Genomic DNA, 24,183 nt, shown 5'->3' on the forward strand with positions numbered 1-24,183 from the left:
AAAAAGAGGGCATGACTTTTCTGGCTCAGATTTCTGTCTCTGTGCAGAAGCAGGCTGGAGTGGCTCTGAAACTTGCAAAGCTGAAACTAAATCCAGATTACTTTGTCCACTCGAGGTGATGGTCCATGCTAGATTATTCCTCAGTTCTTCGTATACAAAAAAAAGAGAGGCTACAAGAAGCAGTGGGACACATTTTTGTCCATTCAACCTGGAACACAGAATATCAATACTTCAAGTCACACCAGTCAAAGTGGTGACAAGCAGGCTGTCCTACAAAATACCATAAGCAAAGCTGCTGATTTTTACCCCCATGGACAAGTGCAAAAGTAAAGACAAGGTATTCCATAAAGGCTTAATCCAGAAACACCCCACACAAACTCTCACACCAAGCAACTCTAACATGGAATTCTGCCCAAATTCTTGATTACAATAGCAAAGGGTAACAGTGAACTCTCGGTTCAGTTAAAACTGCCTGAACATGAAGGTCAAAATCGACCCGAGCCCTCTTTGATCTCTAAAACAACCTTCACCGAAAGCAACGGTGCAACAGGTCTCTTTCAAAATCTTGCCTTAGAAGCTGGCAAGGGTGGTTGATTTGGTGCCCCCACTGAATGTTTGCCAGAAGAACTTCAGTTCAGGTGAAACTCTGGTCCCTTCTCACACCTCTAAACTTATCTGCTACAACACCTGGAGACTGGTGCAAATCTCTACCCAGCAAAGCATAGGAATAAAAGGAAAATAATCCAAATCTAAGGAAAAGGACTCATGGGAATTGAGATCAACTGAGTTAAGAACTTGTTCTATTAGAAATAAGGAACACTGTGGTTGTTCAGAATTTGAATAACCTGCCTGATTATATTTTAATTTGTTCCTTCTACCTCAAACTGGAGGGATATTTGACATCCATCAACTTTATTCTCCTAAAGCAATACTATGAGTGCCATTGCTCTTACTGTCACTAACAGCCATTACTAAAGTTGTCTTTGCCAATTCGGAAAGCCTGTTGCAAAGCAGGAATCATGGCTGATTTAATAAACTGATGCATTATTTAAAGCCTCAGTGGATGTGAAAGCTGCTATCTCTTTTATCAAGGTTGGTGTCATGTCTCTTCCAGACCTACATTAATGATTCCTTATTTTCCATGATGTTTCCCTTCCAAACAGAAGCACTTCAAAAACAATGGCATGGTAAAAACCTAGAAGGTTCTTGATCAAAGGTGGATTTTTTTCCCTCTCCAACAGAAGTCTTCTTTTTAAAACATCCATGTAAAGAGTGCCACATTAAGAGGAGAGTACCCACTGATTCTGAAAGGAACCAAAGCCAAAGGGCATCAAGAACAGAGAAGCTATGAACTGCAGAATTGCAGCTCAGCTGAGGTGACCAGGAATTCTTACCAGAACAGTGACACAAAGTTAAAGGACAGTGCCTTGGACCAATTAAGCTTAGAGTAAATGGCTACACACTACTCCATGTCTTCCTCCTGCACAATGCAATTTCTAATCAAAAAGGCAGACTTCACAGAAGGCTACTTGTCCAACTGTCTATGAACACGACACTTAAGTAGAAGGCAAAATGGCCACAAGATGGAGACCTGGTAAAGAACTTGCTGACCCTCCTGAGAAGTTCTACTGGGGGTGAAAGCTTAGTGTATATCAGGTAAAGCAGGCAGGTCACTCTTCAGAAGAGGTGAGACCTTGTAATACAAACTCAACAGCCAGGAAGTGCTGAAGAGGCCACAGCCAGCAACTGAAAATGACTGTTGTGCTAACACGACTTGAAGCACATGCAATTCCAATCCCCTGTATCAAAATCCTGCAACTCTGGGATTATCTACCGTCAGGTGGCGCAAATCAATGCTGCAATGGTGCATTCAGCGTTTACTTCTGACAAGACATGAATAACTTTATTTCATAATTTAACAGTAAAATGTCATTGCCCAGTCTGGTAGACATACTCCAGAGAATAATTAAATTATCCATAGGGTTTAAAATATTTAACTGCTAGCAGAGGAAACATTAAAGCCAGCTCCTTTTGGAAGTGGTTCCAGAGAGATCATTATGCTGTCACAAACCTCACAGATTCTGACAGGATCCCCTTGACAACTAGATCCCAGAAGCACCAGGCTCACAGCACTGCACACCATGCCAGAGCCTCAGAGGTAAGACATACCTTTCAAATGTATACTGTCCCTCCAATGACAACATGGGGGGCATGTGCTCATCTACTCAGAGCCTCTCTGTATCTTGATCTAGTTTGAATAACCAGTAAGGATTTGCTGTAAACAGATTAATTTTGACTTAATCGGCACTTTCCCTTGATTTCCAGTTTTTGGTTACAGAAGTGCCTCTGGGCTGCCTTAACACTCATTTAACCAAAAATGTTTGTGGCAATTGCATAAGCAGTGCAACAGCTTTAAGCCTTTGGGTACCACTGCATTACAGAGTTTATATATAGGTATTTCAGTGTTCAACTGCAAATGTGTTGGAATATTTAAACAATGAGAGCCATAAACAGGAAGGAATTGGCTTAAAAAACTGCATTACTTACACCGATGTTCTGCAACAAAATTATCAGCGCATTTTTAGAAAGGTTAGCATATGTGCCCACAAATTGAAAAATCAACAAGCAGGAGTTGCTAAAATATACTCCCATATCATTCAGCCTACTTCACTTGCATTTATTCAAGGTCAGGGGAATTGTAATGAATGGCTGGCAAAGGTTCTCCTAACTTATCTGAGAAGGTGACTTTGGGCTTTTTTTTCTTAAAAGGAGAAGAAAGTTTTCACTGAAAAAGACACTTGCTCTTTTGATTACAAGTCAACCACAGAAATCTTGAAGCAAACACATACCAGTATCTGCTTAAGTTAGGTTGCATGCTTCTCTGAACTACTATCTTCAAAGATAACCAGCAAAGCTGTACACAGCAGCATAAAGGAGAAAAGGATAGGAAGCTTATTTGTAATCTAAAGTACAAAGAGGCAAAGGAGAACATGAGGCTAGAATTCCATGTCAAGACAGACAAGTTAATTTCTTCAGGAAAGTCTCTCATCCTCTGAAGACACATCTGCATATATTACAAAAAGGTTCTTTTGTTATTTAACCACCGGCACCAGCATTTAGAAGCTTACCTTATCCAACAACACATTCTGCCACAAGCGAAAGATACTGAGGTAGCTTCTGTCTCTTGCACTGAATGATGTGAAGAAAAACTGCAGGAAATAAAGGTATGAAAAGCTCACTTGCAGGTATTTAAGAAAACTAGAATGTTTCCTTATACCTTAAATATCCTAAGGTTTTCAGTAATGGCATGCTCCTCTCATATTCCTCATACTCAACACCTGTTATCACTTCTAATAAGCAAGAGTTAGTTCTCCAGTAGTCAGAGTATATAAAAACTCTTGCTCTTCTGAGCATCCAATTGCAATCATTTGTACCCCACAACTAAACATACAGTTCAAGTCTTTTGCCCACTTCCAAATGGGAAGTGGAACAAATCACATGTACATGCCTATTTCTTATAGGCCACTGCCTCTTCCATCCTACCTTGACATACTCCTTTTATCAAATCTTTTCACGAGATGTGAAATTACAATAATTAAAATAGGGGATCAAATTAATGTGTCACTTGTAGTTTTAAACTACGTCCTATTTAAAAGTTGGTTCAGTAGAGAAAAAAATATCTGTCTTGATGAAAGAAGTTAATATTTTTAGAAGAAATTGAGAGGGAGCAGCCAAATATGAAGCAACAGGAATCACAGCCCCTTCAGAGAGAAATGCTCCAGAATCACCCTAGAAAGTTATCTCCTGTATCCAGTTAAGAACTCTTATTTTTGAGGTATTGCCAGAAGAGGTATCATGAAATACATTGGACATAAGGGCATTCTGCATCATACTTTTCAACTTCATCCAAATTCAAGTCCCAGAAAACAACTATTTCCACCATATAAAATTGGGTAGTTTACGTGTAGATTTCTTCATGACTCAAAGCCCATGTATCACAGTCCTTTCACTTTCAGCAATTTCTTATGGAACATTTAAATCCAATGAGAACACAAAAACAACAAATTCAAAGACATTCTGAATTCATTTTATGAATTTTTAGTTTTTAAGTAGACTTTGAGAACCAATAGAACCCCTTTCAGGTTACTGTCTCAATGTTAGCAGTGGAGTCTGTAATCAGTCTGGTGTTGATAATTCGGTCTCTGTGCACATCAGCTTTCAAGTCCGTCTTCTAATTCTAGTAACATTTAAAGACTTGTCAGGGAAAGCTACTTATTCAAAACTGGAAGTGCTCTGTTTGGGAAATTATCATTTAAAAGACAAATGTACTTAAGATTCAGGTTTTCACCTTCTCTCCTTTTGTTGCTATCTGTATGGCATTTGGAATGAGCCGAGCAGTCTTTTCCTTTGTCATGAAAGTGATATCCTTCAAAGCAATAGAAATCTAAGCAGAAAGAGAAAACATTTTTTTACATTTAACAGTTATTTTAATTTACAGAGTCATAGAACATGCAAGAAGAACTCAAACTTTAATCATAGAACAATAATCCCAAACATGGGATGAAATACAAATAAGATTTTGAAGGCAGTTGTTGCTAACCTTCGCATCACGCACTCCAAATTTGGAGCAAATTAAGATGATTTCAGAGCGATTTCCTCTTCTTTCATATTAGGATTAGAGAAGCAAGTAGTTCTCCCTCTCCTTTCATTCCACCCTTGCAGCAGCAGTCCACAATGAAGGGCATAATATCAACTATGTAAAACCACCCAGGCTGTGATTTCAAAAGGATTTTTTCTTAAAGTATCAAGTCTACAAGAAAAATTTGATCATCAAATCCATCTGATGAAATTAATCTTGATTTTCAGTTGAGCATTTCTATACCTTCTTTGTCATAAGTACACAAACTATTTGTTGCCTGCATTGTATACATCAAAGCAGACAGAATTCAAGAGATTAAGTTACCAGCATTCTCAGCTGCATAATGTTTTGACACATCACCATCACCTATAACTAGACTATCTTCCCTTTCACATTCACTTCTTTATGCTATTTCTTCAGCAGGTGCTTCAACTGCCTTCATGGAAACTTAACTCATTAAGCTAATCTCACAGAAAGAGAGCCAACATGTCATGAATATCTACTTCTGCTTATACTGATCAAAAGCTACAGACCACAATATAAGAACTTGTATCAAAGTTCTTTTTCAGATTGCCTTTAGCTATTCTTAGATGCTGATACACTGAAGACAATCACGTGAGGTTCAATGCTGGATAGTTCTTGAATAGGGTAACAGCATTCTACTGGTCTTAGAAAAGCAAATCACCTCACACCCCTTCATAGAGAAACCCTTCTAGATGAGGCAAGGCAAACTGTTAAAGAACTGTAAAAGATCAGCCTTAAGATGAAAGGGGAAAACAACTGTCAAATGTCCTCCTGAATGACTGAGCAGGCTTATTTCTGCACACAGACATCTCCAAGACTACTCTCATTTTATGGTGCAACAGATTTGCATTTCCACTCGAGGATACAGGGTCAGCATGAGATGCACAGGATAAGAGTCCCTCAAACAACTCTTATATCCTGATACTACAGGACAAAGAAACTGGCTTCAAGTACACTAAGAAATCTTACTGTGGTCTCCCATCGGAAAATGTTGCTGTGGAAACAGAGCCAGTTTTCAGAGAGATACAAGCGACCTTGCAGCAGGATATCCTTCTGGAGTGCACAGGCGTAATCTATGTAGAGAGAGACAGAGTAAGTTTACTCACTTATTACCAAGACCCAAACGTTAACTTAAAATGAGATAATGGTATTACAAATAAAAATCCATTTCTTTCACTCCTCAACTCTGATGGCAGATTTGCGTTGAGTTACACCCAGACCATTGTTCTGGGAACACCTCAGGGTCAGAGTTAATGGAAATATCTGTGTAAAGACAATATTCCATATATTGACCCCCCTGTGCCTTATCCTACGTTTCCAGAGAAGTATCTGGCAAGATTAGGAATACATGGAAGGAATATTCACAAGTCAAATGTTAGAGAGCCTAAATAAAACAACACACAACCAATTTATAGTAGTACAGATTATACCACCAACTCCTACATAACAGTAGTTCATATGTTGTAGTACAGCGATAATTTTCCACTAAACAGATCCTATCACTAGCTAAAACTATCTGCAGAGTGAGACATTAGAAGACAGCTTGAAGCAATCCAGTTCTTCAGGCAGGGGATATTTTCATCACCTGACTGCCATTTTTATTATGATACTGCCTCAGGCTGAGACATCTCTACTAAGGAATATTTTTCATCTGGAATGCAATTACCCGTCATCAGATACCTGCTGATCAAAACTGAGATATGAGGATTTGCTTGCACTTTTAAATCTTTGAATTTTCACGAAGTAAGAGCCTGAAGAGTCAAACACTTTCAGAAGCACTCAGTACTAAAGTGAGCATATGGAAATAAAAGTCAAAGTTCCCCTTAGTCACACAGGGAGAAAGTTAAGACAGACCACTTCTGAAAGCTCCAACCTAGAGGTTACCTTATGTTTTTTCTGTATATAAAAGACATCTGTTCACAAGGAACTTTAATGACTTCAACTGCAGAAGTATCAAAGTGTTTCTCCTTTTTTATTTTGAAAAACACTTTGTTATTTACCAAGCTATCATTTTTATTTTGTATGCACCAAAAAGATGAATACAGTTCTTGTCCAAGCTGCACGAAGTTCAGAAGTTTCTCATCATAGTAACTTAATGGTAAATATGCAGCCGCAGAAGTTTTTACTTCAATTTTAAGAATTCTCTTGGATTTCCCCTCAAATAAATAAGTAGAAATAAAGTTACTCGCAACATGCATGAGGCACAAATACAAACCCAATTTCATGAACTGAAATAAACACCAAATGAATAAGTTTCAAGTACATGTTTAACATTCAAGAAAAGTCCAAAATCAAAGCACTGGAGAGATGGGGAAGGCAGCAAGAGTCTGAGGTTAAGGGCTTTAAGAAACCAATACCAAAAAGTTTCCATCTAACTGTTATGTTTGGAAGTCTGCCACCTATTTAGACCTATACATACTGCCTAGTACTTTATGGGACCATCTTACTACTTTTTCCTTCTCCACATACTAGCCAGATATCCATACTAGAAACAATATCCATAAAAAAATACTCCTCTTTTCTTGCAGAGCTAGCATAAAATTACTCCCCTGGGAGGCCTGAGCAAGTGGCAAGCAACACTGTGACCTATGCACAAAAAACAATGTCAAAACAAAGGAAGAGGTTAGCATTTCTCCTTTTATGTTATCAGATCCAGCAACTTAAGATGCTACCTACAAACAACATTTTCAGACAAATTAAAGTTAGTGGCACTCCTTTAAACTCCCGTTTTGGAAGTCTAAACCTTTTATTGTCAGAGAAGAATTATTTTGTATGATCTTTGTAAATAGGTTGCTCCAAAAGCAATGCCTCCTATTTATTTCCATGAACACTACAACAGCTACAAAGAGCACAACAACACTATTTGATACAGCAAATATTCTACTACAGAACACAATAATCACAATTAGCTCTGCATTTTCATTAGCTATGAACAAGAGCCCACATGCTGTGCTCAAAAAATCTGCATCAAGGAGGTGAGCCACTGTTTCACAGTTGCTGTGACAGCATCATTACTAGGAAAACGTTGCCCACACAGTTCATCTTTCATCAGCATGAACACATGGAAGTCAGAAGGTGCCAAATCCAGATTATACAGTGGATGTGGTAGGATGGTCCAGCCAAGGCTGGCAACACTCTCTACAGTCTTCAAACTGGTATGAGGCCTGACGTTGTAATGTTGCAAGAGAAAGGTTGTCTTCTTTTCTGGCCTGACTCTGGAAGTCAAAGCCTTCAGCTTAGTCAGCACCAACAGTTTGTCCAGGTTTCAGGATACTCAGAAGGATCATTCCTTCCCTACCCTAGAAGACAGTACACATACAGTATGCATCACTTTACTCACTGAGGACTGCATCTTATGTGAATTCCCCATTGAAGGAAAAAGTATATCTCCACCCCACAGACTGCAGTTTTGACTCCGGCTCATAGTGGTGATACCATATCTCATACACTAGTAATGATGCAATCCAGAAACTTATTTTCAGCCTCATATTGGTTTGATAGGTCCTGACAAATTTGCATACAGTGTTCTTTCTGTTCCTGGGTGAACGCTCATGGGATTCACCTGGTACAAACTTTGTGATATTCCAACATTGCCGCCATTGTTCCTAACACATTGAAGCTGACATTCAGTTCTATACACAGTTTCCTGGTCATAATCTGTTGACTCACACAGATGAGCTGATCCAGAACATGGACCATCGTTCACACTGCTGTCACCAGCGTTGAAATGCACCACCCAAGGCCTCACTGTGCTTCACATTCACTGTTTGGTCTCCATAAACGTTCAGCAAGCACCAATCAGTGAATGTCAGTGGGTGACATTTTTTCCATGTGGAGAAATTCAGTGATGCACCTTTGCTTCACCCACACTTCCATGTCAGAAGCCACTCTGTGAGACTGCCCCTCTGCTGCCATCTGTCACATGGCAACAACATGTAACAGAATACTGGTGGGAAGGTTCAGCCTCTACTGCCATACCACCACCACTCTCCTCTGACATCATAGGCCAACATGATAAAATATGAGGTGTTATTTTCAGAGCTCTTGTATACAGTGCTCATTACAGTAGAATAGTAAAAATTAGTAAGTAGTAACTTTGCTTCTGATAGAAGAAATGCTACATTGTTGACATTAACCATTACCAAATAATTCAAGTCCTAAGCACTGTTAATTGAAACTGTGCTTCAGAATCTGCTTCACTGCTTTCTAAATCAGTCCTATGCAAGGAGGATCATCAAATCAAAGCTTCGAAGTAACATTATTTTCTTTGGTCTTACTTCTCTACTGACCTCCACTATTTCAAAATGCAGAAGGCATTTCGGAGTATAACTGCCTCCTGAGCTGCAAAAGAATACAAGGATTTAACAGTTTCTATGCAAGTGAAAGCTCTAATTTCTCTTTCATCAACTTCGAAGGAACTTGGCATGCTACAAGCATATACTGACTGCCTCTCAATACTCTCTGCCTTGAAGGCTGCAGAAGATGAGAGATGAACTTGAAAAACAGTTACAGTGCCACTTCTGTATAAAAACAATACTCAATTCTTAGTGCAGCTGTTACTCAATGCTCAGGCAGCACAAATAGACTTACCTGCAAGGCAAGTAATAAAAAAGGGAATAAAATGCACCAACTACAGGCAAAGGAGGTAGGATTTCACACTTGCTGCCTTTGGATTTTTTTCAGGGAGCAAAACAGGCAGAAAGAGTTCAAAAGAAACATATCAGCAAGAAGTTACCCACTATAGCCCAAAATTCCTTGCCAGAAGCCTCTTTCCCTACACCTCACGTTGCAATGCACTCCTCACTGCCTCTACTCTTGGAGTGAGTTGTACTTCTGTTCCTGCAGCCATGTCATCAGAACCACAGAACAGTTAAGGTTGGAAGTGACCTCTGGAGGCCGTTCAATGCAACCTTCTGTTCAAGCAGAGACAGCCAGATCAGGTAGCTTTTTAAGATCTCCAAGGAGGGAGACTCCATAGCCTCTCTGGGCAAACTGTGCCAGTACTTAGTCACTCACTAGTAAAGAAATGCTTCCCAGTGTTTAGACAGAACCTCCTCTGTTCCAGCTTCTGCCCACCACCTCTTGTCCAGGCATCAAGTACAACTGAAAACAGCCTGGCTCCATTGTCTCTGCACTCTCCCTACAGATATTTATTGACAAAGAGATTCTCCCTGAACTGTCCAGGGAGAACAGTCCCATTCTCTCCTCATAGGAGAGGTGCTCTAATCCCCTGATAGTCTTGGTTGCCCTTGCACTCTTTCCATTAAGTCCATGTTTCTCTTGTACTGTGAAGCCTAGTATTGGGCATAGTACTCCAGGTGCAAATGCACCATTGTTGAGTAGAGAGAAGGATCATACCCCATGACTTGCTGACAATGCTCTGTTTAATTCAGCCAAGGATCTTAGTAGCCTTCTTAGAAGCAAGGGCACATTGCTGGCTCAGCCTATGGATAAGCTACTTTGGTATAATGGGCAGTAAAAAAAGTCTCTGGTTTTCCAAATATAATCCACTATTTTCCTTTTAATTACCAGTTTTTATGTCCTCTAAACATACTAGCTGGCACTGGTCTTTCAGAGTCTTAAATTATAGGTGCCCACTATGTCACTCTCAGTCCCAGAAACCGCACCAATTAAGGCATCAAAGGCCACGGTTCAGGCTTATTTCCAGAAAGCAAAGGAAATGCTATAGGCAAAGGATGATCTACTTGATTAACTGGGTCAATGAAGCAACATTCTGTGTCTTTATATCCTCAAACAACTCCTGTACAACTACGGAATTCCCACCTTCTCTCATAACATCTATGACAACTATTTCCGCCATAGTTTCCTCTTCAAAGAGATACAGAGGACTCTTTAAACACTCAAAGGATAGAAAGTGAATAATTACAATGCTTCAAGAAGTACTAAGTTGGTCATCTGCACTGGAAAGAACGTAAAACAAATCTAGCGCTCCTAGGACTTAACTCTACCTCTGTTCTCACACATGCATTGCACAAGTCAATACAAGTATGCTACACTCACAGGCTAAGCACTCACCCTGATCCTGCAGAATAACCCTTTCTTCCCAGCTTGTCAGCTAACAGGCACCATTCACATCTTCACCACTTCCAGTGGGTGTTTTGTCACTCAGTAAGAAGTAGCCGTAGTAAAAGAAATCGAGAAGCTCTCATCCAATATATGAGTGAACCAAACAATTCTGGATATTTTTCTTCACTTCTCAACCCAAACAGTGTATCTTTTGAGAAAGCAAGCGGTACAGGAGAGGACTTTCAGCCTGGCTTTCCCTACAGTTATGTGATGGTAGTTTAGCCACAGGAGAACAGAAAGTTCTCAGCTATAGATTGAATGTGCCATTAAAAAAAGTCTTGGTATTGCTGCAGTCAGAAATTATCAATCTAAGACAAGAGCTTTTGGTGTCATTGTCTTACCTACTATGAGTCTCTCTGAATCTGGCAGATGAGAAAACTGCCTCTTGAATTCCTCGCTCCTATATTTGTAAGTGGAACTTGAGAGCTGCAACAAAGAATGGCAAAAGGTTAAGCAAGCAGATTTATTTTCAGCCATTAACTGTCTTCATGCTAGGTCAGAAACTTTATCTTAAAGAGCAAATTAACATCAAAGGAGCAGTAGGGAATAGGTGGTATCCAAACATGATGATGTTTCAGTGACAATCTTCTCCTATGCAAGAGCGTGCTCCCAGAATTTAGAACAGGATGGTCCATGCTGTAGGAGGCCAGCCACCAGTTAGAAAGCATTACAGCTGCTTGCTGTCAGCCTATTCCACTCACAAGCACAAGACAGCCCCTTGCAGGACTAAGTCTCTTCTAGCACACTCAATGAAGAGGGAGCAAAACCACAGCACAGGAGGTGACAGAGCACATCAGGTCCTCACACAGGCCACCAGCTGGACAAAAGGACGCCACCTACAACACCAATTTCTAATTAGAGTACCACTGAGGAAAAGTTACTATAAAAGGCATTTTTGCTAGTTGCCATAATAAGGCATGTAGGAATAAAAGCCAAAGCTTCCTTCTGTATCATCAGCACAACTGTCACTTCTTGATTTCCTGACCTGATCTATTTCACCATATATTTTAAAATAACATCAAAATCTAGGGTTCATCTAAGATTAAAAATGTGTGGTAAACTCACAGCAGAGAACATTCATCAAGGTGGTCCTTAACTTCTCCTTCTTAAAAAATGAATGTCTCTGTTCCCTTTCAAATGAAAAACTTCTACATGTTCTCCAGAAACAACTCAGCTGTAAAAGCCCTATTTTTCACTGTACAGTAATAATGAGGTCTCATTTTTTCCCTAATAGATGTTGGCCACTTATTTTAGGGGTCTTCCTGATGAAATGTTGCATAAGTCAGTGTCTCAGTCAAATTATAGCTAAGACAGGCAGAAGTCACTCTCAGAAGGTACCAAAACCAGAACAGATAAAATAAGAGATTTTAAAAAAAACTTTTCTAAAAAGGTTTAACAGCATATGACTGCTATTCTCCCCTTGAGCACCTGTGTCATTCCAAAACTTGGCATACATGATAAACTCATTTCTGTTAAAAGACCAGCAGCTATTTATTTTCAGGGTGGGGGAAGGAAGGCATCAGAAAAACCACTTTTGACCATATGACCTTACAGCATGTTTTCTAGTAAACACCCAGTTTTGGCACACTCCAGCAGCATATTAGTTGGTCAGTACCCTTTAGATACATCCATGGTTGTTTTCATAGTTTAGAATGCAGCTCTTAAGCCACTGGAACACAAGTACAGGTGTTTAAGTGAATAAAATACAGCAAGGACAAAGTTTTCAACTCAGTTTACCTTTAAAAAGATACTGAGTTCCTAAACATTACCTCGTATTACCTCTAATAACAGAAAGTCTTTATGTCTGACCACCGGTGAGCACACACTTGCTGTCCACTAATATTCTGAGCACTGCAATGAAAAAGGCAGTGAGGGAGACAGAGAAAATAGGTACTTCTCCCAGAAGGGGAGGGAAGGAAGAATGAAAGCTTTAGGTAAAACCAACAGGGCTATGTTAGACAAGTCCTCTAAGCTGTATGCTTACACAGTTTTATTAAAACTATTTCCAAAATTACAAATGTTGCATTATTTGGCGTACACGTCATCTATTAACGTAGATGGGCTGTGGTTTCTTGGCCTTGTCACGTCATACTATGAAACGCATGTTTTTCACTGATCATCTGAAACAGATATTCAATGACTGCATCCCTTTTGAGAAAAAGTTGTTTCCAATTACTAAAAAAAGACACGGGAAAGAATTAAAAGCTACCTTGAATCTCTGAAGTTTCCACCTGTAGTCGCAGAGATACACATTACACAGCCACGACTGTCAGATTGAAGTCTGAACCCGCAATAACAGTACTCAAACTATGAGAAAGGGGAAAGAACTGATCTGCCATGAGAATAAAAGACAATTGAAAGTCTTCCAGTCCGGCATATGAGGCCATACTTTTGAGGAGGAACTTTCTCAGAACACACTGAGCTATATTGATGTTGACCATTTCTGTGGTTACAAGACAAAAGGAACCAGGAAGAGAGAACAGAGATGTCACAGAATCACAAACACTTTATACCAGTGCCTGAATCAGCCAGATCAAGAGCTACAAGAATCCAAGCTCAAGAATCTTGAGTTTTACTTAGAAATGGAATTTCTTTACAGCATAAAACCTGCTACAGCTTGTCTGAGAATCCCTTACTGCCACTGACGAGTGTTCTTCATCACATAAGCAATAAGAAACACTCTTATTAATTGTACATCTCTATGAAGCTCTTAGAACGTTATGAAGAACTTGCTCCAAATCCTTATCTAATCAGAATCTAATCAGAGCACACTGATGCTTTTTAACCTTATCTTTTCCTTACTTCATACAAAAAGCAGCTCACTAAGATCTGTAATTATTATGCACTCCGCATGTGACTTGGCAATTAAGACATCAGTCAACGGACGCTGAAAACAACAGGAACATTTTTAATATGACCAGGAATATCAATTTCCTTCAAAGGAAGAAAATAGACATCTGCATTTATGTGAATATAGCATCTCTCATATCACCATAATAACAGTTATAACAGCAGTATTTCAGGCAGGCTGCCACCTCTATGTTACAAAACTTACCATCAAATATTGAAAGAAGAAAGGCAGACGTTGGGCTGCACTATAGAGCTTAACAGAGGAAAACAGCAATTTTTAATACATGCATATTTCTAAGTTTAATTAAAGTCATCAGGCAAACACTTCGCCTCAGGATAGTCTTAGGCATTTCTGGGCATGCTATATTTGATCACTAAGCAAACCCTTAGTCCAGTCAACAGCATAATAGTACTCTTTATCTGAAGCCACAAAATACACCAGACATCTGTAAAACAACATAAGCAGAAAAACCCTCTTCAGCATCATCCAGAAAGTCTTACAGAAGACAGTTATTTAAGAATCAGGTACTACCTGAAGACACTGAACCAAGATATTAACATACTTTGTTTAGAAATGGACCAGAGTCCAACTATATAAAGTCAAGTTCCATAAATACTGGCAACTTAAATATGACTAACCCGAGTTATTTATACGATGAAAGCCTGTTAAAAACAGCTTCCTTTCACATTTACATCTTCAAAGCGTGGACAATGCAAATAATTTGAGCCACTCAGCAAACCAGGGAGGAAAATTAAGCTAAACCTTCTCCCAAAGGTACCACAGAAAAAGTTACTTGTCAGGAAATAGTTTGATTGCACATATAACTGAGCATGCAAATAGTCAATCGACCCCACCAGAACTGTGTACACAATTTTAGAACTTGCAAATGACAGTTATAATTTTGCATATGTTTTGTCAACATTTTGCCCTTGTTTTGAGACACCACAAAACTATACACTACCTGACAGTTTGCAGTCTGTATTTTTGACACGCAGAAGTAAATACAAAAAGCTGAGAGCGCAGGTAAGATGACCTCACTAAGAGCAACACAACTTGGACATCACCTGATTTCAAGAGATCCACAAAAGCCTCCAATGAATTTCCAGTCCTGGTATCAATCACTGTCGTGTGCTTGAGGTCACACATTCAAACAAGCCTATGAGCAGGCTGCCTGACTTTCTTCTTTTATGCTCAGAAGCCTCACTTAAACATCAAAACATGGCCAACAAGACCAGTGCTTTCACTCTCCGGTCCACAAGCAAGGAGATCTAATGCCATCACCTCTCTTAAGACCACCTGATGTGCTATTCCCCAAATACAGACAAACTTGACTGATACTTTCCCATTAAGTTTCAAGGCGTGGATGAAAACAAATTTCTTTTTAGTAAAGAACGCACTGTTTTCTCCTCTTTGACTGTATCTAAAATCCTGCTTACTATCAAGAGTAAAAATCTCCAGGAGGAGAGCACACAGTGGGAAAGGAGTCAAATTTTATACAAAAAGAGTGCTTTAAGCCACGAGTATTTGTGAAAATTATCTGTACAGGGAGAAATATAAAAAGGCAATCCAACACCAAACTTTCAAAGGCTAAAGTTTCATTAGGCTATGAGAGACTTATGTCAACAACCCTGAACAAAAGACTCATTTAGCAGCAGTAGGCAAGCTAACTAGGACTTCACTTCCTCCAAAGCAGATACAGGCAAATCTTACCTATAAACAAAGGAACAACTCCCATAGCACATTCAGACAGTGGTCCCCCTGCTGAGGATGACAAGCATTTTTATCTGAGAAGCACTGATCCAACTAGAGTCATTTCTTCAGTCCAGAATCTTCATTAGAACCATCCAATCTAACCTATAAAGCACAAGCTACACCTATACTGTGATTTAACTCCTGCTTTAAAACTGGAGCTGCGACGATTAGGTTTCCTCTTGGGAAGTTACATTTTCACTTTACCTTCTTGATATAAAAAGTATCACCACTGACAGAGAATCTATCCTCGCTACAGACTGAACCTTACCTTCATCTTCTGAACTGTTGCGAGCAAGTTACCCTCTATCTTCTTTTGGAAGACATTAAGTTCTCAAGTCTGCTGCCAAGATTTTTTTTTTTCAGACTTGTTTACATGCTCTACTGAATCTCCTCTTACTTTCAGTTTGCTTCTTTAGCTGTAAGCTACTGAGATACACATAACATTGCAGGAGTCACATCAAACTCTATATCCAGGGTTCACGTTTGCTATTAGGCACAGAAACAGTGGAAGCTCATGCTCACTTGACTATCAGACTCCCTTATCCTTCCAGAATCCTAGAACAGTTTTCTACTTCTTCTGAAAAATGAGCATGAGGCTGTATTTTGGATGTCAGACTTGTTCTACATTAACCCTATCAAGGGCAAACAGCACACATCCACTCTTTTGCAGTGATTCTGTTATACTAATCACACCTTAACAGAATCAAGGCAAATTTGGCGTTAGAAACGGCTTCCAATTATTGACTACTCTTAAGCTTTACTAGCAGTAACTTGCTATTAACAAAGATATTAAACTTGCACAGGGAAAGAACTAGTCACAGGACTTCAGGCAACTTACTGCGAAGTGTACAGTACACTGTGCACTTTGGGACTCAATGTGTACAGAGTCCACATTTTTTTTTTTAAATAAGGAGTTATTTGATCTTACCTCATTATCCACACAGTTGTATTTAATTAATAGGCCATATGATTTGTAACAAACAAGAAGAAAGAAAAGCAAGTTGCTAGGTCACCACAGCCACTGTAATTTATAGGAATCTGCTCCCAACAAAATTCCATGCTCTCAAGGAAATGGAAACAAGCTCAGTCACGGCGGGAAGGAATAAGAGTATAAGGAGGCCAAACTATTTCACTTGCATTCATTTTATGCTCTTCTTTACTTACTCTTAACTCCTCTAGAGAGGAAAGTTTCCTAAGCACAGCGCACCCTTTTAGAGGGCCACTGGCAGGCACAGGGCTCTGCACTGGAGTCATTACGTCCCCTTCTGTGGACCAGCCCTACTCTTACGTGCAGAGGCTGAAGGAGAAACATCTTAACATTTCTCAGTGCCTGAGCAGAGAACAAATCACTGGCAGTCTTGTCCTTCAGTAGCACCTGCATATAGGCAGAGAAATTTACTGTGCTGTATGCATCTTCTGTTGGAAATACATCATGTAACATCTCAAGGAAGAGATATTAAAAGAGATCATGAGCAATTACTCAAGTTATTTTATTTCGTAGGTTTTTGCTTCAAAAAAAAAATCTAAGATACCGCAAGCAAGGCTAAAGGCAATACCTAGTTCCCCCTAAAATAAGTGTCAGTATTAAAGTAGTTCCTAGAGAAGAACAGACAGGCACAGTAAAAACATAAGACAGATCATTCACTTCCTCTATTTAATACGAGCAGCTTCCAAAAATCCACATAGCAAGAAAATTGAGGCATTTCACTATGGAGAGCTTCCATGATATTGGAGAAACTCTCGAGAAGTATTTGAAAAATATCCAGTGTCATTAAACTGGCTGAATTAAGTACTTCTGGAGGGAGACTAAAAACCGGGTCAAGAACATTAGAAGCTCTGTGTCACATGGCCCCCAGCCTCATCTGTTCATCCACTCATGTCCCACTTGCACCACACCTCAAACAGCAGTCCAGCCCTCCCCAGCAACATTGCAAGCATCAAGTCCTTGCTGACCTGATGCAGGATAAAGTGTCACATTTCTGAAAAGCAGCTGTGCTTGACTTCTGAAAAGGAAGGCTGTATCACAACTGTTTACCATGTGGTGTGACACAAACACAGCTGGCCTGGAATCCTGCTTACAAAGGCCTGATCATCTCTTGCGCATCACCAACTACCTTCTCCTTTCAATACCAGGACAGAAGGTCTCATGCTTGAGTGGTGCCTATACAAGTATAAATATCAGACCAGGTTGGAGCACAGCTTGGAAAACAGCTATGAAATACAAAACTAAAGTCATCACAACTACGATTCCCACAGACAAGAAAATTAAGCATTACACAAATTACTGCAATCTACATTGCTAACACCAGGCTATACAATTAAAAATAAAACAAAGGTGCAATTTTAGTATAAAATAAAATTGAAGCCTGGCTTCCTTCCAAAGCAGAAAGGCAACTCAAAAGATTTGATATTAAAAGATGAGCGACAAAAGGTCTTCACAGCTCAAAAGTTCTTCACAGAACTGTAAGACGCACAGCCAACTAAAGATGGGTTCCCTACTTCCCCACCCGCCCCCCCAAAACAACAGTAGGAAGAATCCTGAAACAAAGCGTTTCAGTTTAGAACTTGTGAAGACCTCTGCAAAGTTTCTCCTTCAGAACCAGCTCAGTTTCAAGACACTATATATCAGGGAAATAGGACTCAGCAAAAGCTTCTCTAGCAAGGTCTATATTTAGCCTTAATGGGCTCCATTCTCTGCTCAATAAAGACACAATTTAGCTATGCACGTTACCAGAGGACAGCACAGGATATAGTTTTCAGGAGAACCCGCTATCCAGAGGGAACAGTGCCTACTGAATAATGCATCTTGCAAACACAAAAGAAAATACACTTCAAGCACACAAAAAAACAAAGCCTGCTGGGAACACATTACAGCTGGAACTGCCTTCTTATCAATACGAGAAAGCCTCTTATCATAAGGAACACTATAAATTTCTCCCTAGGAAAAAAAAACCACAACCAAACTGTTTGGATTGAAAATATCCCCTGCTTATTCTGAGGCACTTGCTTTGCAGTATTTAGTATTTTCCTTTTGCAAGTAAGTGTTCTGAACCATTTCTAAATGGCAATATACTTTCCTAAGCCAATGTACTTTCATAACTACTCTGATTTGGATGCAAAGTCTCCAGTTTGACACGTACAGCGAGGAGCAAAGCATATGTTCAGTTTCAGAAATAAAACTGACTGAGGCATGAAGCTAATGTAAAGGCAGAAGACGTGCATGCCTACACATACCACCTCCTCCTCTAGCTGACTGCAGTCCGATCCAGTCCACGCAAGTCCTGGCCAACACTCAGGCAGTCTCTGCAGCTCCTCTCTCCTCACCCACTCTCTCAGAGCCAGCACTGGATGCCAGCCAGCAGTGCCAGCTAGCTTTCTGCCAGCCTCTGCTCACACACCAGCATGGAAAACAGGCAGAAACACACTAGTTTTGCAGAACTAGCACACAAATGCTACAAAAAGTAATCAAATCTTAAGGGGAGTGGGGCAGCGGAGGGGATTGATGTAAAGCCACCCAGCTCCAACCTAAAATGACTGTAATCTTAAATAGACTTCGGAAGGCAGACTTAAGTTGCATAGGTCACTTCAAGTTCACAGAAGTCCCAAAGGGGACAGCAGAGGAAGCTACCATCACCAGGGGAACACCGGCCCTGAAAGGAGCACTTGGTCCTCAGTGCTCCTCCTCTCTGCATCACTGACAGGGACAGCCCCCACACCAGCTGCACGCAACTCTTAAAGACAGACTATGTCTACACCACTTAACTTAGTATGCAACCAAATCTACTTTGGCACAACACCCAGCCTTTGCCTACTTCTTTAAGTCTTCAAGCCCTTGCTAAGAAACCTCCTCAGGCAGAGCTCCAGAAGATCAAAGGAGAAGACTGAGGCATGCTTCACACAGGGCCAAGCTGCTAAAATGAGTATACTGCTGCGTGGAGCTCAGTTCTTCACACATACAGAACAGCTGCTGTGAAGCCACAGAGCTCTGCATACACAACAGGCCCTTCCACCTGCTCCCAAAAGGGGAATAGCAGGCCCACAGCTACTCCATTTCCTTTGTGCTCCCTATGCTTTTCTGCCTGTCTCATCTAGGTCCTGTCTGTTGCATTTCTGTGAGTAATGATGTGAAGTCAGGCTTTGACTACCTGTGCAGGGGGACATTCTGGAAGCACAACCAACTGTGGAGAAAAGGATGGGCTGTTTGTGAGCATCACTCAGTGCTGCTAGCAAGCCACTGAAGTGTGGAAGGGCTGCAGAGCCCCTTTTGGCTACATATCATCAGCCATGCTTCTCCAGCTTCAACACTGTTCAAAAAAAGCTGTCGTAATACTCATAAGGTTTCAAAGCTACAAGAGAAGAGGCAGGTGACTTTATGACAACATGTAGGAGGCTAGGCCGGGAGTGAGCAGATCCCCTTGGGCACTTGGCTGAAGATGCAGCTAATGACTCACAGGGAAGAGAGATCCCTCTCCTAGTACAGTACTACTGAGATGACTGAGGGGGGGAGGATTTCAGCACATTTTTTTCCACTCTAATAACCAGATTTCAATCTGAATGCCCGCAGAAGACAACTGAATACACTGGGCCCATATTTCCAGCCATTTTACAAGCCACAGCTACACACTGCTATTAAGCACCCATCTTTGTGCACCTAACAGGGAGGTGATGCTTTGGATGGCACACAGTCCCCTTGCCAAGACCAGCTGCATGAGTAAATAACATGAACTGGTTTCACCAGAAAAACAAGGCAACTCTTCTGCCTTCCCAAGGCAAAGATAAGACACATCACAGGGAATCTCAAGGTGCTATAAGAGCACCAAGAGGAAAGCTATACCGGAAAATATTTGCTGGCAATTTCTTTCTAGCAGGAAGACAGGAGGACCCAAAATGATCTCAGAAAGGTATTGCCAAATACTGGATACCAGTGTGATTCAGATCTCAGAAGCAGCGTGAGTACAAAGAAATTTAAGGGCATTTCCTGTTGATAAAATCAAGTCATCATCTGATTAAACACCTAAGTATGGAAGTTTGACCCACTTCACAATAAGGCTGTGAATTTCAATCTCAACTATAATTATTTACATAACTGCTACAAAGCATCTCTGAGGTCAGATGAAACAAACACTTCAATTTCTAAAGACGAAGGTTAAGCAAAGGGTACAAGAGATTTGGACACTTCCCCAGAAAAAAATAACTTAGCCACCTCTAAACAGAAACCTAAGGTGCTTTTAGCTTCCAGGAGGCAAGATCGGATTTATTCAGCATCCACATCAATACCAACCTTAACTAGCAATGACTTCTTCCGGTCTGGTAGTAAAGTTATATCTACAATGCTTCTACTAGAGACTATGTTTCACATTGTCCCCCCTCAAGACACCAGTAAAAGTCGAATTGACAAGGGTCTTAAGTGCCTTCCTCCTTTTTGCTTTAGGAAAGTTTGTCCAGTCTGCACGTTTTCCTGACTACACAGATGTAATTACAAAATTCAAGTAATCCTTCCCCCCGCCCCCCATACTTCAGTTGCCCTTTTCCATCCTTACTTTGCCAGAACTGGACTCTGACACTTCTAATTTGTAGGTAAGTTCAGCTGTAGCCCCTAAATACAGGTCAAAAAGAAGGTGATGACTTCTGAAAAGATTAATTCCGATTTCCTTTAGCACAGATACATTAACTGACCTGTGTAATTTGCTTTTCAGCAAGTCACAGAAGGATAAATAAATATTTTGGATCCAGACAATAGTGAGGGATTGTAGAAGCGTATTAGGAATATGTAACTCATTGTAGTTTATGCCATAGTGAATGCAACTGACTACATGAATTTTGTTGGTGTAAATCACACTGGTCATCTCATTTAGCCTATAAGTACCCCTACTGCATCTGAAGTTGCATGAAAAGTAACACTCACAAAGAATTAAACCTAAAAATATTTTTCATATATCTAATTTGACTTCTCCCTTTTCTGCCTCACAAACCAAATGCAGATTCTACCCATTTTCTACAAAAAGAGCTGCTACAGGATTTGATTGAATCATTCTCACCAAGAGAGCACACAGTTTTTCTTCAACTTTATATAAAATGGAATGGAAAGGGTCAGCTATCAGAAGACGTTTGTCTCAGTATAAACTAAGCAGAGCTATGTAAGCACTACAGTTTATGATCACAGACTTCCACTTATTCCAAACAAAGGCTGATATCTTGAGTCCTGTTGGGCAGAAATAGCAGAAAACAGGAGAAGTTGAAGAGTTTCACAAGCAAGCTGAAGTTCTGAATGACTGTCATTTCCTTCAGGTTCAGGGAAAGTGGGGGTGGAGGGGAGAGGAGGAGATGGGAGTGTTGTGATCAGATTATGATTCTGTTACTACATTATCGAACTTAAAACCTGAGAAAGAAAATCTCAGTTTACTGACTTCACAAGCAACTTCAAGGAAGCACTACTTTGAAAGCACATTTATTCCATGTAATCTCTAAAATATTGTTGATATCACTAACGAATCTTTACATAATTAGACATAACCATCTGTTACATAGGATGAGGTAAAGTATGACTTCCAGAGTAATCATTAACACCAAGCCTCAAACACTCATCTTCAGCATTTTCATGTTTTTGGAAAGGGAAGTATGCATCCCAAATCATCTAAACACCTACGTGAGATTTCAGATACATTTTTATCTTAATTATCTCCTAGATATTTTTCCACTAGACGCTGAGAATGACTTAAGTGCATTAGTACATGATCATATGCTATGTAGTTCTGTTTATCTGTCCTCTTCCCTTCCAAAAGGATCCTAGAAGAGCTTCTATCTCTTAAAGTTTTTAAAGCTTTCATTCCTTAAACTGTAAAGCCTCCTTTCATTAAAATGATATGATCATTCAACCAACACTACACTGATTTTCTAAATGATGCTGCACTTCCAATTGTTTTGTTTGTAATGATCTAATAAATAAACCACATGAATCTGAAGTATTTTCTTCCTGATCTGTTAAATATGTAGCTAATTCTCCAGATGAGTGTAATAATACGTGTTGGATATAGCTTTAAACCACTGCAGCTGGGGAAAGCATATTTGGACAGGGTACTGACTGCCAGACTTTGTTCAGAACAGGCTGAAACTCAACGGCAGACAGATCTATTCCAGCACTCATTTTGGAGCTACATCAACAGCAAAAAGGGATTCCCAGGATGAAAACAAGCGATGTAGGGGGAAAAGCCACTAAACAAAGAAAAAAAACCATTAACCTAATAAACAATGTTCAAGGGCCAGTCAGAAAAACAGCTTGCCTTTTCCTAGCTCTTTTAAAATGCTGCATCTGTATAAGCAGTGTTATCACAGGGTTAAAAGCACCTATTCTAGAGATTCCAGGTAAGTCAACACATAACTACCAGAGCTAGAAGTACAGCAAGAGCTTTTTGTACCAACATTATGGCACTTCAGAAGAAAACAGCATTGATTACTTGTTCAAGATTTTTATTCTCCTCTGAGATCTACACCTAATTCTTATTCTCCTCAGCAGGCAGCTTCATACCAGCAAATAATGAGGTGACTAAAAATCCTCCCCTGATGTCACAAGCCGAGATGTCTCTCCTTCATAAGCCAAGCATTCAGAGATACAGATGAAAAGAAAGCTTTTTTCAGAAAAAAAAGTGTCATGTCAAGTGCACAACAGCGGAGATGAAGTAACTAACAGAGGACCTTAAATATTGGACTGATAAAACATATTTACTGATACAACAAGCCCACCTCTAGAGTGAACATGAGTCTTCACAGAAAGGAGCATTCAAATCACTACAGATGCAAAAAAAAAAAATAGTTTATCTAACCCTTACCAGTCTCAGGCCCCAAAGCATGTCAACAGACATCTGTGCTGCAACACATTATCATTTGGATGATATGGACGTATCTGCATCCCTCCTGTGCAGGTTTGAGTTATGTTTACTGTATTCTTGGGAACGTACATGCACGCTCCCATAGGTTAGCTCCTTGTTGTATCAACTACATCCATGCTTGCCAAATTCCAAAATCCTTTTCCAAGTCTTGTGCAACCATGCTTGTTCTGGTATTATGAAAAATAAAAGATTCCCTGTTTTAACTTCTCCCTGCATCACTCATTTGCTACTGTTGTCGCACGCCTTCACAGTGACCATGTCTTTAAACGTTATGTTGCATTCAAGTTTTTTTTCTTCAAAGCATCTTTTACTACTTTTCTTTACAACACCTCCCGTGCACTCACATTTCCAAGCTATTAAGCAAGCCTCCCGTATAAAAGTATTTCCCAGAGAGATGTCTATTTGATTTCAACAACTCTTTCCACCTACCGTTTTGTGACAAGGGAAGGACTTACTTTTTTATTCCTTCTTTCCACTGGCATTCTTCTTAGGACATATATATATGAACTTTCTTTGACTGTTTATTAATAGAAAACAGAGTTTCCAGACAGAATATGCTCACTTTGGATGCAAGAATCCTTTTCACCAGCTTCCCTGTTCATCTTTATCTTTTTGTTCACCACAATAGGAAAAGAGTCAAGACTTCCACAGGTTCCTTCTTCCAAGGATGTTAAACTTAATTACATTTCAGCATGAAGAATGTAAAAAGGGTAAAAAAAATAATATTCAGAGTCTTGAGATAAAACTTCCAGATGACGAAAATCAAAGAGGCATTGGAAGTTAAGTTTCATATCTACCCGTGGATGCCAGAACCACATGATCAAAAATAGATGCAAGTCTTACAGGTTCCAGTAAAGAGGGAAAATCCTCAGATGAAGCTTCCAAGAGAGCTTTTTTCTTACTCCGTGAGATTATAGAAGTCTAGCTGGGGAACAGACTTACAA

General features: G+C 39.9%; 1 protein-coding gene across 6 annotated transcripts in view; it reads right to left on the reverse strand.

Moving 5' to 3' along the window:
* GRAMD1C (GRAM domain containing 1C) overlaps positions 1–24,183 on the reverse strand; it is a 51,758-nt gene that overhangs the window by 22,545 nt on the left and 5,030 nt on the right. For 5 of the 6 annotated variants that reach the window (XM_021398668.1, XM_021398640.1, XM_021398630.1 and 2 more), the window contains exons 3-6: positions 11,092–11,176; positions 5,633–5,736; positions 4,349–4,444; positions 3,129–3,209 (exon numbers count right to left, since the gene is read on the reverse strand). In XM_021398668.1, coding sequence (XP_021254343.1) covers positions 3,129–3,209; positions 4,349–4,444; positions 5,633–5,736; positions 11,092–11,176 — 366 coding nt within the window. Of the gene's footprint in view, positions 1–3,128; positions 3,210–4,348; positions 4,445–5,632; positions 5,737–11,091; positions 11,177–15,621; positions 15,643–24,183 lie in introns of those variants that run through there. The other variant, XM_021398658.1, reaches the window with a different exon arrangement.

This window comes from Numida meleagris, chromosome 1 (genome assembly GCF_002078875.1).
Source record: "Numida meleagris isolate 19003 breed g44 Domestic line chromosome 1, NumMel1.0, whole genome shotgun sequence".
Taxonomy (NCBI): Eukaryota; Metazoa; Chordata; class Aves; order Galliformes; family Numididae; genus Numida; species Numida meleagris.